This window comes from Schistocerca cancellata, chromosome 2 (assembly GCF_023864275.1).
Source record: "Schistocerca cancellata isolate TAMUIC-IGC-003103 chromosome 2, iqSchCanc2.1, whole genome shotgun sequence".
Lineage (NCBI taxonomy): Eukaryota > Metazoa > Arthropoda > Insecta > Orthoptera > Acrididae > Schistocerca > Schistocerca cancellata.
Window position 1 is genome coordinate 429,868,693 of NC_064627.1, and position 16,734 is coordinate 429,885,426.

A 16,734-nucleotide genomic window follows, 5' to 3' on the forward strand; every position below is an offset into this window, starting at 1 on the left:
TGACCAGTGGTTTCCGACTTCAGTGTGCTTTATTTTCATTCGAGTGTAGTATTTTCTTCGTTATTTCTTTCCCTTGTACTCTATTCTTTGATTGTATAGTAGTACTGGTTTCAGACTACATGCTTTCTAGAATAGGTCATGCTTGCAACACTTGCAGCTTTGTTGCAGTTCTGGTAAGTTATGAGGGGCGTTTGAAAAGTCCGTGCAAAGTCCAAGAGATGGCACCACCAGCACGTATCGAGGTCATGTTTAGTTAGTAGCATCTTTGGAAAGAACGCACACCATGTTTCAGCCATATTGGTCTATTTCTTTGTGTTTGGCATTCGTGTAAATCAATGAAGTTGAGTGATTGTCAAAAAATGGACGAAAAAGAATTTTGTGTGGTGATTAAACATTACTTTATGAAAGGCAAAACGCCTCAGGAGACTAAAGAGAAGCTTGATAAACATTATGGTGACTCTGCACCTTTGATTACAATAGTTTCTAAGTGGTTTCAAAATTTTCAGAGTGGACATATGGGCACAAGTGATGCTGAATGTTCTGGATGCCGTGTGGAGGTTATGACTCCATAAATCATTGATAAAATCCATGATATGGTGACGGATGACTGAAGATTTAAGGTGCGTGAGATTGCTAGTGCTGTGGGCATCTAGAATGAATGGGTACATAATATTTTGCATAAACATTTAAACATGAGATAGCTATCCGCAAGATGGGTTCCGCAATTGCTCACGCTTGACCAAAAATGGAATAATGTGAAGTGCTGCAAGGATGGTTTGCCACTGTTCAGGAAGAATCAGCAGGACTTTAAGCATTGTTTCATCACTGTCGATGAAACATGGATACATTACCGTATTTACTCAAATCTAAGCCGCACTTTTTTTCCGGTTTTTGTAATCCAAAAAACCGCCTGCGGCTTAGAATCGAGTGCAAAATAAGCGGAAGTTCTGAGAGATGTTGGTAGGTGCCGCCACAACTAACTTCTGCCGTCGAATATATGTAGCGCTACACTGGCATGATTTGCAGGCACAAAGATAAATACTGGCGCCAAAACCCCTGCATCAGTAAATAAATTAAAAAAAGGTGGAAGACGAGCTTTTTTCTCTGCCCCGAGTTTCGACCACTGCATGTTCACACATTATCCAAGCAAGTAAATACAAATTCCGTATTGTTCATCTTCGAATGTAGCAGCATTTCAATGTACTACGAAAATCCGACTGGCAAGAATGTTTGGGATGTTTGTCAATATGGCCAACTCTACTTGTCAATATGGCCAACTCTATGTTCTGAATTTTTTCCTACCTGTGAGAAGCGGTGGTTGCTAATAGGAACTTTTACGAATTTTGAATCACATGCAGTATTCTCTCAACATAAGAATAATATGAAAATAAACATTTTGCCATGTATTCTTTTGTGTTTGCTGCTATCTCATTTAAATCCTGTCTGCCTAATAAACTACGAAACTAGAGTGAGACAACAGCAAACGCGGAAGAATATACATATCATGCATGTTTATATTCGTATTCTTCTTATGCCTAATAGTGATACAGTCAGAAATGAAGCACGGCAATGGACTAGATTTTTAAATCTAAGATGACTCTAATTTCTGTGCAGAACATAATGTACTAAAGAGGCGTCTGCAAAGATTTTCAAACGGAGAAAAATTTTCGCTAAACTCTTGTTCAGAACATCATCTATCATACGCAGTCTATTATTTGGTTCTTGTTGATCATTATCAAAGAAAGCAGCTGTGTAAGTAACAACAAATAGCAGTCTCTTGCCATTGTTTCGCTAATGAGAGGATTCCTTTTTTTTTTAAGTGGCGATAATGCGCACAAATGCAAGCCATGCCGCGAGCGGTGACAGGTAGTAAACACTCATTTTCAGAATGAGACAGACAAAGCATGACACAGTACAGTAATGCATTTTTCAGCTTAGAGTGACGTAAACACCTATAAGAAAAAGAACGGCACTTATCAGGTCAAAGAAAAATAAGCAATTAATTCAAACCAGACGAATCACGTGATAAAGGAAGGATACCCGTATAAATACGGATGGAGCGCCTGACGCATAGCAATGGCTACCTGGTAAAGCTTAGCTGCTAAGCTTATGACTCGAACCAAACTAGTGTAGCTGTATCGTCATTCATTCGACCTAAATTGTGTCTCATATTACAATGGACCAACTTTGTTTCGATTTGGAGGTGCGGTCTAAAACTTTTCTCTCGCCTTGAATTTCGACTCTCAAATTTCAGGTGCGGCTTAGATTCGGGAATTTTTTTTTTCCTTGATTTCGAGCCTCATTTTTCAGATGCGGCTTAGATTCGAGTAAATACGGTACTATACTCCTGGGACCAAACAAAAACCTAAACAATGGCTTACCAAGAAAGAATCTGCACCAGAAAAGGCAAAGACCATTCCTTCGGCCGGAAAGGTTATGGCGACTGTCTTTTGGGATTCGCAAGGGATAATCCTCATCGACTATCTGGAAAAGGGTAAAACTATTAAAGGTGCACATTATTCATCATTATTGGACCGTTTGAAAACCGAGCTGCAAGAAAAACGCCGGCGATTGGGCCGCAAAAAAAGTCCTTTTCCATCACGATAATGCACCAGCACACCTCAGCAGTTGTGGTTGCAAAATTAATGGAAATAGGATTCCAATTCATTTCACATCCCCGCTATTCTCCAGACTTTGCTCCCTCAGACTACTACTTGTTCCCCAATTTGAAGAAATGGCTGGCGGGACAAAGATTTTATTCAAACGAGGAGGTGATTGCAGCAACTAATAGCTATTTTGCAGACTTGGACAATTCCTATTATTCGGAAGGGATCAACAAATTAGAACAGCGTTGGACAAAGTGTACAAGTCTAAAAGGAGACTATGTCAAAAAAAGTTTACCCCAAATACATAAGTAGTTTTTATTTTTACAGGGACTTTTCAAACACCCCTCGTATCCATACCTTCTGTGACAGTGGTAAGTTCCTTATGTTGCCTTACGGTCTTCTTGTTGCCCATAGACCCACCAAAACTGCTACAAGTGTTTTTAAAATAATCTGTAGGGACTGTTTAAGGACCATTGAAAGCTATAGAAACAAAAGCTAACTCAGATACAGCCATGCATGCCTAACATGCTTAATGTAGCTACAGATGGCAGATTATTGACAGGTTGCTTCAACACTTGCTTACATTCACATTTAATGGGATCTGATGTGGAAACCACAGGTTCATTAAAATTGAATTCAGTCACTCCAAAACGAAACAGTGCTGCTTTTAACAAAATTGTCATTTTTATTGATTACCTTCTTTGTTAGCATACTGAATTTGTAACTGATTTTTTTGAAACAGCCAATAGGTTTCTTCTTCGACTTCTGACTGACTCTCTTCAGCAACTTCTTCTTCACTACTCTTTTTAATGTCAGAGACTCTGGCATTTCCCTTAAGGTGTCACTAGAAACAAAATAAAATACAACTGCACAAAAAATAAAAGTTGGGCATATATACTGTACACATACATACCAACAAAATGAATTTCAAAACCTAGAGCTACAACATATCATGAACAATCAACAAAAATGAGAGAGAGCTACTGCTCTTTTTATATTTTAAGCCTATTTTTCTGCAGTAAAATAACACCTCACTTGTAAAAACAATCTGCAGTAAAATTAGTGAGCCTTTTCAGTCCAAGAAATGAACTTATATGTAAACTGACCAATGCTTTAAAAGCACCAGATTGCCTGCTTTGCCGCAGACTGGTCACCTTATGTAACCAAAAATTGATATTGCAAGAGGGCAAAAACTACACCATGTTTCTCAAGGAGGATATTGGGGGTTTGAAGCTATGTAGTATTTATTAGTTCAAACAGGAAATATAAATTCTGTAAATGCTAGCAAGTAACACAAGCAAAACAGTACATATTCAAGGCAACACACACAGGACTGCATACTTGAACCACAATACTTCAAAACTCTGTTTGCTGAATAAAAGTAGTTATCTTCAAACATTGAAACTAATAATAATGGCCAGAAAGAAACTAGTAATAGGTTTTGCTTAATATCAAATCAGTCAACCCAATAAAATTGATTTATAGATAAAATGAACTGACATGTTCTAACCATAGAAAGAGATTGCAGTTATGATCAAAGAACATAAAAGTAACTCACTCACTAATTATGTACACAATAGCAGCAATATTTTCATTCATGAAACATCAAGTAGCTTTATAATTTAAAGTAAAAAAAATTATACTGGCATACATTCGTAATTGTTCTGATTCTGGATTGTCCTCCATGAGAGCTGAATCCTTTTCCATTTCACCAGCAATAAGACCTGCATGATTATCCAAGTCTGAGTCTGCATACCGTAGTATAGGTATTGTCTCAAAATGATCTAAAAAAAGTAAGAACAGTAGCTGAAAGCATGCAACATCCATTGTATCTAAGCCTATATTGTGCAAATTACTGTCAAGTCCACATAAAAAATAATAATGTATATTTCATAATCTTTTGATACCAAGACAGATGAGAAAATTACTTCTAAAATTCCTCTGTATGTGCCTTAATTAATGGAAACTTTCTCAACTTCATGAGCAAAATTTCACTCAAATTTGCTTACTCCAAGTACTATACAGCATGAAGCAAAACAGTGCAGTGTGAACTGAACCACATATATAAATTAATACAGAGTATTTAAATTAAAATGGCAGTAAGAATAAATGTGACATTATCCCCAAGTTATCTCAATAATCAAAGTAAGAATGGTATGCCTGGAATGGCTTTCCAAATAATACAGAAAAAGGAGGCAAACAAAATATTAGACTTATCTGAACATCACTTACAAATCAATACCCTGAGGAGGTTAACTATGACAGATAGAACCTTAATTTATATTACTGGGGGGGGGGGGGGGGAGAGGGAGGGGGGAGGGAGTATTTTTAATATTTTGGAGATGAATAGCTACTTGTAAGTAGCCATACAGAAGTTCCAGTTGTAGCCATAAAGAAATTCCAGTTACGAGTCCATTAAAAACCTGCTTAATACTGACTTTAAAATCATTTTAATTTTCATAAAATAAAGACACCTGACTACACTGCACTACACTTTTTTCCTTTCCCTGAGAGCTGGGGGGAGGGGGGTATTGGGGGGTATTCCCATGCTCTCAGGTATGAGCTCCCTTGGAGAGCAGGATGGAGGCACTGATATAAAAGACAAAACCAAAATCTGGCCTTAGATTGTAAAAAATTGTACTGCACATGTATTTCCAGAACATGTCATATAATGGTCTTGAAAAAGTCAAATCTAGCAAATATAACATTGTACACAACAATAAACAAAATTATTTTAAACAGCGTCAAACAGCTGAAGTATGGTTACATGGTTACAATACATAAACATTTAATACATGCAGGTATTTTAGAAATGGGACTTCTTAGTGTGGGCAGCTAAAAGTCTTGGCATCTCAGTAACATTCACAATGAGCAATATACAGTGACAATTTTAGTTTCAGATTTAACTGCCTCCAAATCAGATCTAAAATTAATAATAAACAGCTTATTTCACTGTGGAGCTTATTGATAAAACCTTGTCAACACTTATGTTTAGGTAATCATGCCACCAGATTGTGTAACAATCATAAATCATGAGACAGGCAGATTGTGATGTGAAGATCTCTCTTATCAAAAGTGAGAGTATTTTCAAGAAAAAGTAGGAACTAAGAGTGATTAATGTCTAGGAGAAAAAGTTTGATTAATATCTAGGACAAAAAAGTTTGATTAATATCTAGGACAAAAAAGTTTGATTAATATCTAGGACAAAAAAGTTTGATTAATATCTAGGACAAAAAAGTTTGATTAATATCTAGGACAAAAAAGTTTGATTAATATCTAGGACAAAAAAGTTTGATTAATATTTAGGACAAAAATGTTGTAGGAAATAGCATACCAAGTTCAAATGACTGATTGTAAACAAGAACTAAAATCACACAAGAAACAATAGTGTAAAACTAAAAACTCTGCTGTAAAATATCAAGAAGTAGCACTAAAGGGAAGAAAAGAAAACATCATGGAAAAGTATTTGGCTGTGACATTTTTACACCCTAGTAGTTAACCATACAGCCAGGTAGTGTCATGTAACACTAGCTAGATCTGAAATGGAGAGAGAGAGTTAATGACTGAAAGGATGCACAGTAATAGCTCTGTTGATAACAATATCAATACCAAACTATTAAAAATTCAGTACACACAGTACATAAAATCTATCGAGCATTTATCCTCCACCTACCTCTCCCCTTCCCTAGTTCCTGTTCCTACCGCCAGCCCTCCCCATCATCCTTACCTCCCACCCTCTCCTCTTCCCTCCCCTCTAGTCCCAACATAATTACACCCACTCATTTTATTACTTCCCTTTTCTGTCCTCCCCTTCTTCGTTTTCCCCCCATTTCACTCTGCCTTTACTCTTCCCTCTACAATCTACTGCCTGTCCAGTTCTTAGGATTTTAAATGTAAAATCTTAAAATACACAGAGCACTAAGGCCTGGTATCAGAGTACACTTCTCATCACTGAAGTTGTAGTCCGTGAACAACATTGAACATGTAAACTTAGTAATACTATATTTCAATTAAGGTCTTGTGTGCTATAGACAAAATGTGAACAGATAAAATAAAAGAATAACACCAATGTTTGTCTCAAAACAAAGCTAATCTAATTGGCCACCCTTCCATCTTTGTAAGCACAAGTTTTATTGCAGGGAAGTAATTTACAGCTTAGAGAAAAATCAAAACTTTAATAAATCAATGAAAAGTATTGAAATGGGCCTTTTACATCCAGTTGAGTGATGTAATGGCAATGGCAAAAGAGCATGTCTTAACACACTGCGAAACATGCAGCATACTGCAGAAAAGGGCCTATATAAATGTTTCCTTGCTGTATCTTTTTTGACATAATTACATGAATTTGTAAGCTGTAATCGAGAATGTGCATTCTGATGCCACATGTTAGTGGCTGGAACAACTTGGTTACTTCAAGCTGCTTAATGTACAAAGTTAGCAACATTATGTATACAGATTTTATATCAAAATACTGTAATTGTGTATCGGAGATTTCTGCTGAAAAATTATCTTACTGTTGATATCTTCGTAGTGTTAATAGACACATTGTAGATAATTTAGAAGTAAAGAAGGCGAATCACTCACTGAATAGTAGAAGCACTGAGCCATCAACAGGTGCACATAAGAACACACACACACACACACACACACACACACACACACACACCAGATCTGCTGCAGTTTCTGGGCACCATTTTATGGGGAATGACCACCAACTATCTGTTCACCAGATGAACGGCCACTGCCAAACAGTGGCAAAGAACATATTTGACCACTATGTATCGGAGCACACTTCCACATATTTGACCACTATGTATCGGAGCACGCTTCAGTTCAGCGGCTGCTTCACAACCCATGTTATCTGGATCCTCCGCACCACCACCAGCTTTTCTAACTATAGAGATGGGAGTTATGTTTGCAACACTTCATCATTCTAATAATCCTACTGGCCATTACAACCACACCCTTTACTGTACAGTCTTCCCTCCTCTGTCTGTCAACCCCTCCCAATCCATGCCTCCAAATAGTCATTATTGCACACCACCTGAACTTACCAGCTCTGGTACCCATGTGTGACATTACTAGTCCATGCATCTGCTGACTTTCACTCTCGCATTCCTATCCCATACATCTGCTGCCTCCTTCTGAGATGCCATCTACCCCTCCCCAATCCCTCCTACCCCCCCTTTCCACCTGTTTCTCTCTCTACCCACACCACCTGACAAAACCTCAGGGTTGATGATTCTCTCTCTCTCTCTCTCTCTCTCTCTCTCTCTCTCTCTCTCTCTCTCTCTCTCTCTGTGTGTGTGTGTGTGTGTGTGTGTGTGTGTGTGTGTGTGTGTGAGGGGGGGGGGGGGCGATCATATGTATGTGTACTCTAGGTCATTAAAGGGTTACTCTAAAAGCTTGCTTCTTTTTTTTGTGTGCATTTTGCTGACTCAGTGCTTCAACTATTTGGTGAGCAGTCTGCTTTACTCCTAAATTATTTACATTCTGTCAAAACTATCCTTACCATAGATAAACACAGTGTAGAGAAGAGTAGAAGGAGGGAAATCTTGACTTTTGGACAGTGAAAGCAGTTCCATTAATGACTCACCTAAAGGATGAACATACTTTTTAAGTACGACCTGCAGTAATAGTACAAAAGTACAAAATAATTGAAATGTCTCATTTCTTTTTGAACTATGAAATTTCAAAGCGACTAACTTGTTTTGCTACTTGTGAGGAGATTATTATTGAAAAGTGTTGACGTATGAGTAAATGCCTTTACATTAGAACAGTGAACAGTACTTTGATACAATCAATAGCAATTAACGTAATAACAATTTTCACAAGGTACATTTACTTTATTTTGAAACAATACTGCACACATAATATAAAGATCACAGTGATTTTCACTAAATTAAATTCAATTATTGAAGCAGTGTTTTATCAGACTAAAAGTCTTTTTCCTATGGCAATTTTATACATATTTTTGTGCAAGCATACATGAGTGGGAGTATATTAAGCAGTCTCCTATAAATGCGACTCACCACAAAGGGAAAGACATTGTGATTTATGTAATTGTCCTTTTGAATCAAATGGGGTACATTAATTGAAAATTCATAACCCATTTAGAAAGAAAAATAGTTTATCTGAGAATTTGTTATAGCAACTGTAATGAAATTTTATGAAAGTGTCATGACATCAAATAACAATTATAATGTAAATAGTCTTCATGGGTTTGCTGCCAGATCACGTTGTGCAAATTTCACAATATTTCCTCAGAGCAACTGTCCGACATCTTCAGGTGGTTTATCCTTGCTGGTGGCTAGGGATGACTGATGGTATCCTCACGTCGATGCCATGTTTCCAGAACATGCATGCAAAGAATGTGCAGGCACGGAAATTGTGCATGCACAAATGATTTGCAGATAGATGGTGCCATATTCAAACGCCCTCTGCCGAAAATCACAGAGCGGCTCTCCTGTGCATGCACTGTACACCGCATCTCGTCAAAGACCGCACTAGACCAATGTTATTACAGGTCTGTTATCAAGAAATCTTGATTGTCGTGTTGTGATTTAATAGCAGCCAATGCAGGGTTCCACACTGTGCTCAGTTGAAATCACGCATCCTTGTTGATGAGATTATTGGCTGTACGAATTTGTATTGCTTCCTTAATGATGCAATCCCAGAAAGATAATGCTGGGGATAAAACTCCCGTCTTTTTATAAATCATACAATGCATTCAGACAGTGTTCAGCAATTGCCAACTTTTCCAGATGATGAAGGCGTGTATGACACTGATGTTCATCACAGAGTTCTTGTACTGTGCGACATGTCTGACCTATATATGATGCCTCACACTGAGAAGGAATCTTGTACACTCCACATCTCCTCAGGCCAAGATCATGCTTAACCGAACCCAACAGGTTTCTCAGTTTTGCAGATGGTTGAAAAACACATTTAATGCCACATCTTCTGAGAACTCTTCCAATTCTTGACAACTTGACACCAAAATATGACAAAAAGGCCAAAGTGGTGGATGTCTTTGGATTTTCATTCTGCTCCATAGATTGAACTCACCTGGTCCTGAATGCATCACATATCTGTCTCTCAGAATAACCATTTTGTCGGAACACTGTCTTCAAATGTTGTATTTCACTCGAGAGGCTTTCAGGATCAGATACCACATGTGCTCTGTGAACTAATGTACATAATGCATTACCACATAGTGCAGAATGATGGCGCTTGTGACCTGCAAATATAGATTTGTTTGCGCTGGCTTGCGGTAGACGCTGTGTCCCAAAGTTCCATCTGCTTTCCCTCGTACCAAAATATCAAGAAAAGGTCAAGTACCATCTTTTTCCATTTCCACTATGAAGTATATATTCGGATGGAGCGAATTCAGATGCTGAAGAAACGTGGGTAGAGTATCAAGTCCATATGGCCACACCACAAATGTATCATCCACATACCGCAGAAAACAAAAGATTTTGAGAGTGACTTACTAGTGCTTTTTCTTCAAAGTCCTCCATAAAACAATCGTCCACCACAGGAGACAGAGCTTCCCATGGCAACACTATCCACTTGTTCAAAATATTGGTCATGAAATAAGAAGTACATTGAAGTAAGCATATGTTTAAATAATGCTACTATGTCCTCCTCAAACTTGTTGTTAACGAGATCCCTATAGTCCTACAAGGGCACCTTTGTAAATAAAGACACTACACCAAAACTTACTAAGAGACTCAATGATTGTAATCTAAGAGCTTGAATATGATGGTTGCACTTGCCTACGAGAGGTCCCAATAGTGATGTCAGATATGTGGCAACAAAAGTAGGTGCTCCTATGTTACTTACAATGGGATGGAGAGGCAACCCACTCTTATGGATCTTGGGTAGGCCATAGGGTCTCAGAGGAAATGCAGCCTGTTGACACAAACCCTTAGCAACTTGTGCTGGAATGGAGCTCTTCCTAATGAGTTCCAAAGTTCTTCTCTGGATCCTACCCATCAGATCACTTTTTAATTTACTGTATGCAGGAGTGTCGAGCAGTTTGTATATCTTGCTGTTATATTCTGTGTGTGAGAGAAGCACAGTAGCATTTCCTTTGTCAGCAGGTAAGATGACAATGTCCTGGTATTCTCTCAATTCTCGTAGAACATTTCTTTCAGCTGAAGTGATGTTAAAGCTGGACTTCTCAGGTGAAGCTCCAGTCAAGATGTGGTATGTGTCATGCCTTATCTCTTCGGCAGTATCCTTAGGAAGTTTCGAAACAGCCTGCTCTATTCCACTAATCACATCCTGGATGAGAATGGTCCCTGATGTAGGTACAAAATTCAGACCCTTCTCTAGCACCAAAACTGCAGCATTGTCCAAAGTCTTCTCTGGAGATTAAACACAGTACGTCTTCTTGGCACATCATCTTGCATTTGAGCTTCGAGTCAATCGTATTTAGTCATTTGATGAACCTTAGCTTTTGGTTCAGCCCAGTCAGCCAGTGCCCAAGTGGCACTGTCTAACCAGTTCCAGGATACTGCTGAATATTGCACAGTCTATATGCAAATCATTTGCGCATGCGCAATTTCCATGCCTGCGTGTTCTTTGTACGCTTGTTCTAGAAATGGGGCATCGACGTGCAGATACTGTCAGTCGTACCTAGCCACCAGCAAGGATGAACCACCTGAAGATGTTGGACAGTTGCTCCAAGGAAATACTGTGGAATTTGCACAACGTGATCTGGAGGTGAACCCGTGAAGACTATTTACAACGTATCTGCCGGGAAAGCTTGAAGAGTCACAACTATTGTAATACTTGTGATTAAACACATTTTTAGCAAAATTAGGATAATTATGCAGGTATGACAATTGGCTCACATGTATAATTCAGATAATGGAATTAGTGTAAAAATACATCTTCCATGCTGCACCAGAAAATACACTTACTGGAAAAGGACAACAACTAGAAGCAATAATACCTTAGTATTTACCCATGAATTGAGAAATTACGTCATGCATCCACCTCTATTATTAAATTCCTCGAAATCTAGGCATTTCCAGTAGTTTTAAGTTATTAATGGCATGATATTTTTTTTGAACAACTCTCAATTATTTACTACACTCTATTTTCAAAGTTTCTTCTATTGTTGGAGTATTTCTTGAATAGCACTTTCATTCTACATCTACAGCTACGTGATTACTCTGCTATTCACAATAAAGTGCCTGGCAGACGGTTCAATGAACCACCTTCAACCTGTCTCTCTACCGTTCCACTCTCGAACGGCACGAGGGAAAAACGAGCACTTAAATTTTTCTGTGCCAGCCCCGATTTCTCTTATTTCATCATGATGATCATTTCTCCCTATGTAGGTGGGTGCCAACAGAATGTTTTCGCAATCGGAGGAGGAAACTGGTGATTGAAATTTCAGGAGATCATCCCGTCACAACGAAAAACGCCTTTGTTTTAATGAATGCCACTCCAATTCACTTATCATGTCTATGACACTATCTCCCCTATTTTGCGATAATACAAAATGAGCTGCCCTTCTTTGTACTTTTTCAATGTCATCCGTCAGGCCCACCTGATGTGGATCCCACACTGCACAGCAATACTCCAGAATATGGCGACAAGCGTGGTGTAAGCAGTCTCTTTAGTAGACCTGTTGCACCTTCTCAGTGTTCTGCCAATGAATCGCAGTCTTTGGTTTGCTCTACCCACAATATTATCTATGTGACTGTTCCAATGCAGGTTGTTTGTAATAGAAATCCCTAAGTATTTAGCTGAATTTACAGCCTTCAGATTTGTGTGACGGGGGATAATTGATTGAAACTTTTCTGTGGTTTGGAAATTACATCCTTTCACATAGGTTTTCAACTCACAGATCACAAAAAGTTTCCTGCAGTTACTTAGGAGGATAGACAGTGTGGTGTCCAATAGAAGTGTGGTTTTGACAGAGCAGAGAGAATCACCTGTGACTTAAGAGCTAACACATTATCACAACGAAATATCATAGCTTGCATTCTTCATAAATTAGGCCTCTTCCAGTGCACCTTCCAAATAAACTGTTTCTTGAAGATGGCCCAATAAGCCAAAAAATAGTTTGAAATTAACAAAGATCAGTAGAATAAAAACCCTCCCAGGGGCACTGACTTATCGTAGGCATCTTCAATACCGAGCGGGAGGGTTTGAGTGCCTCGATGAAGTCGAGAGCTATGCCAGCAGTAGGGTAGCTACTAGCAGGGTCACCCAAGCCAGACAGGTCTTGATTGAGAAGCCAGATGAAGTGTGTCCCGCAACATAGGGCAGGGGGGCTCTGTAGGTGTAGGGAAGCCAACCTCCCTAGAGGAGTAAACCCTAAGGAAATCCAGGTCCTGCAAGATGGGGGTTGGGCCAACAACCCCACACTGTAAAAATGACATATTACAGAACCTCAACAACAGCCTCGGATGATGGATGAGACACAAAAAACACGACCTCGGTAAGGAAAAAGACCAAAAGACTTGGCAACAGTAACATAGAATGTATGAACAATGCTGAAACCTGGAAAAATGAAAGAAATAGCTGGTGAGATCATGAAGTTCAAGTACAACATTGTCAGAACTAATAAAGTCTGGGGAGCAATCTCTAAGATGTGAAATATTTAAACTAATAAAGAATATATGGGTAAATGAAGCATGCCAGAGGAGTGGAATACTGGAATAATATGTGCAATATATAAGAAAGGAGAAAAGCTCAACTGTGAAAATTATAGAGGCATAACCCTACTGAATACAGTATAAAAGATTTTCTCTGGAGTGCTGAATGAAAGAATACAGAAGTGCACCAAGGAGATACTCAGAGAATATCAATGTGGACAAACAGAGGTACATCTGACCAGTTGTTTGTCATTAGACAAATAATGGAAAAAATTTATGAATATGATATAGATCTCCACTTCCCGTTCGTTAACTTTATAAACAAGCTTTTGATAGTATTAATAGACCAGTCTTGTATATAGGGCTGAAAGAATTGGGCATTTGTGATAAACTGAGAAGGTTAATCGAGCTAACAATGAAGGATACAAAAGCAAAAGTAAAAGTGAATAACAGAATGACCAGGCAGTTTGACTTTGAGGATGGAGTGAAACAAGGTTATGGCCTCTCTGCAGTTCTGTTTAATTTAGCCTTGCATAGTATCACGCAAAAATTAAATAAAAGAGGAACAATAATGACGAAGTCCAGCCGGATATGCGCATATGTAGATGATATTGCCAGCGTGGCAAGGGATGTAACATTGCTTAAAGAAATATATGGACAAATGGAAGCAGAAGGAACAAGAATTGGACTTACTGTAAATGAAAGCAAGGCAAAATATATGGTTATGTGCAATTCTGAAGCTAGACAAACACCACAGGTCCTGAACATCTCTCATAAATGCTTCAATGCTGTTAGATGCTTCCATTATCCAAGTGTCCTCCTAACCAATGATAATAGTATGAGAAAATGTATTAAAGAAATGATATAAGCTGGAAACAAAGCCTATGTTGCAAACCTAAAGATACCCAAGAACTCTCTTATTACAAAAACAACTAAATTGAGAGTATATTATTCCCTTGTGCGCCCTTTTGCCACATATCGATCAGAAACGAGGACAGTGACAGAAGCAGACAGTAACAGCCTAAGGACATTTGAAAGGAAAATCTTACGAAAAATCTATGGGCCTGTGAGAAAGGCAGAAGGTTGGAGAGTGAGATACAACAACAAAATGAGGGAGCTTATACAAGGGAAAGATAAAGTGAAATTTATCAAATCACAAAGAATACATCGGCTAGGTCATGTGGAGAGGATGAAAGAATGCCCAAACAAATAATGAATGCCAGACTGTATTCCACGAGAAGGAAGGGCAGATCAAGAGCTAGATGGATGGACAATGTGCTGGCTGAGCTTGCCAAGATGATGGGTATCCGTGGATGAAGAAAAAAGCTGAGAACAGAGAGATATGGAGGAAGATTGTTGAGGAGGTCAAGGCCCACCAAGGGCTGCAGTGCCAAAGAAGAAGAACAAGAACACGAACAATGTACTCATTCAGCCTTAAATTCAAAGGCTCTAGACGATTCCTTGTTTACCATGTGTTAATGAGATGTAAGCTCATACAAATTTTCATCTTGAAGATTAACTGACTCATTTACAGTCTTTCACTGTCCCATCTATGTCTGTATCTTTGATTCTACATAATAACCAACCAAAAATAACTGTATCTGCTATGATGTTCTTTAGAAAGTTTTAACTTCCATTTGTTTTGTATCTTGCAACTATTTTTTGTTAATTCCTACATCATAATTTGGACACACTTTATTTTGACTGTGTATACACAGGGGTTACTACCTCAGAAATGACAAGCTAATAAAACAATACTGTCATGAGGGACCCAGAAAATACCACTGCACATATAAACAGTAAGCATAGAAAATGGTGAGACAGTTTAGACCACTGTCAGTTAGGGTACATAGGTTTAAAAATCTAAACTACTGACAGTGATTTTGCAATATAGGAAACAAGTAGAGGCTGACAAAATATGGTGAAAATGTCAAGAGAATAGAAGCTGTCATGATGACAACACAACATTCATTGACACAGTAAAAGGAAAGGAAGGAAGATTAGGCTTTAACATTCCATCATCAGAGACAAAGCACAAGCTCAAATTGGGGAAGAATGGCCAAGGAAGTTGGCTATCGTTTTCAAAGAACAACTCTGGTATTTGCCCTGTACAGTATAGGGAAAGACAAGACAGAGATTTGAAAGACCATATTCCCAAATGAGAGTACTGTATCTCAACAAATAAGAGATGTCACTCAGTACTGTTGACATGGCAGGCACACACCTAAAACTCATAAACAGCATCAAATATTAACTAGACGCTCTCATTTTCTCTCCCAGTTACCTGCAAAACACTACCATTCAAAATATAAAACTGTAAATATCTTTGTTGTAAAATCCGCAACAAATATTGAATAAAATGGCAAAGTAAATCCTAAAATAAATCAGGAAAAGCGACTGGCCCCTTATTTGTGAAGAATTGAAATGAGCTAGCCACCTTCACAGAACATTAAAACAAATTCCTTAACACTTTACAGTACACTGGACAATTTGTAAAACCTTTGAGGTCATACAACATTTGTCTCTTTAACCACTGAAACACAGGAAAAAAACAGGTAAATGGCTCACCTTTCTTCTCTGAATACAAAATAAGATCTGTTTGAAATACCTCTTACTGAAATATGCACATCACAAGAAGACAAGCAACAGACATTAGAGTGTTCACTCAGGAAAAGGAGTGTGCTTTTTATAGTCAAGCACCCACATCTTCAAACTGTCTGAGTGAAGAGAGGTGGCATGCCACGAACAAATGGCTAAGCTGCATGCTGGAGATGTCTGTCACTTCCTCCTGCCACATGGCCCTGTAGTATCTCAATATTAAGGTGGCAGTTTGTAGTGGGAGTCCTGAATGTATTGAGCACCAATACCTTGAAGACTGTATGTAATTCTGCATCAGGCAGAAGAATCCATGAAACTCTTCAACTAAAACACTTTAAGTGAACAAACATCACATATTGCTTTAAGACTTATTCAATTTGTGGCAGAAGGTAAGAAAAATTGGTGACTAGAAATGCTAGAAGGACTAGACATGATCAAAGCTAGTCAAATGACAAGGAGTCTTCTGCATTGCCTGTTTAATGTTACGACACAATGGAAAACTTAAGCAAATATTTCCCAAAATAAAACAGCTCAACAGCTTCTTAAAAGTGGGAAAGCAGACAAATTAGACAAAGAATCTAAGATTCAAAGGCAATAACAGCTAGAAACACATAAGCTCTTATCTCCATTTGGTGGAAAAGAGTCCCAAAACACTATACAATAATGTAAGAATAACAAGATAACTGGCTTGGATGACATATAAATAGAGCAGATAAAGAAATTCAAACCAACAACACTGAAATAACTTATGGGATTCTACAATAACAGCCTGAAGCAAAACAATAATCCAAAAATATGAAGGAAAACCAAGATAACTGAAACCAGGAAAAGAGCTTTATGATCCTGAGAACTACCAGCCTATCTCACTGTTATGCCATCTGTATACGATATCCGAGAGGATGTTTTTGTAC

General features: G+C 38.3%; 1 protein-coding gene across 6 annotated transcripts in view; it reads right to left on the reverse strand.

Moving 5' to 3' along the window:
* The window catches only part of LOC126161898 (transmembrane channel-like protein 5), a 297,583-nt gene that overhangs the window by 213,747 nt on the left and 67,102 nt on the right, over positions 1-16,734 (reverse strand). For all 6 annotated transcript variants that reach the window (XM_049918048.1, XM_049918045.1, XM_049918047.1 and 3 more), the window contains exons 3-4: positions 4,258-4,390; positions 3,303-3,450 (exon numbers count right to left, since the gene is read on the reverse strand). In XM_049918048.1, the coding sequence (XP_049774005.1) occupies positions 3,303-3,450; positions 4,258-4,390 (281 nt within the window). The remainder of the gene's footprint in view (positions 1-3,302; positions 3,451-4,257; positions 4,391-16,734) is intronic.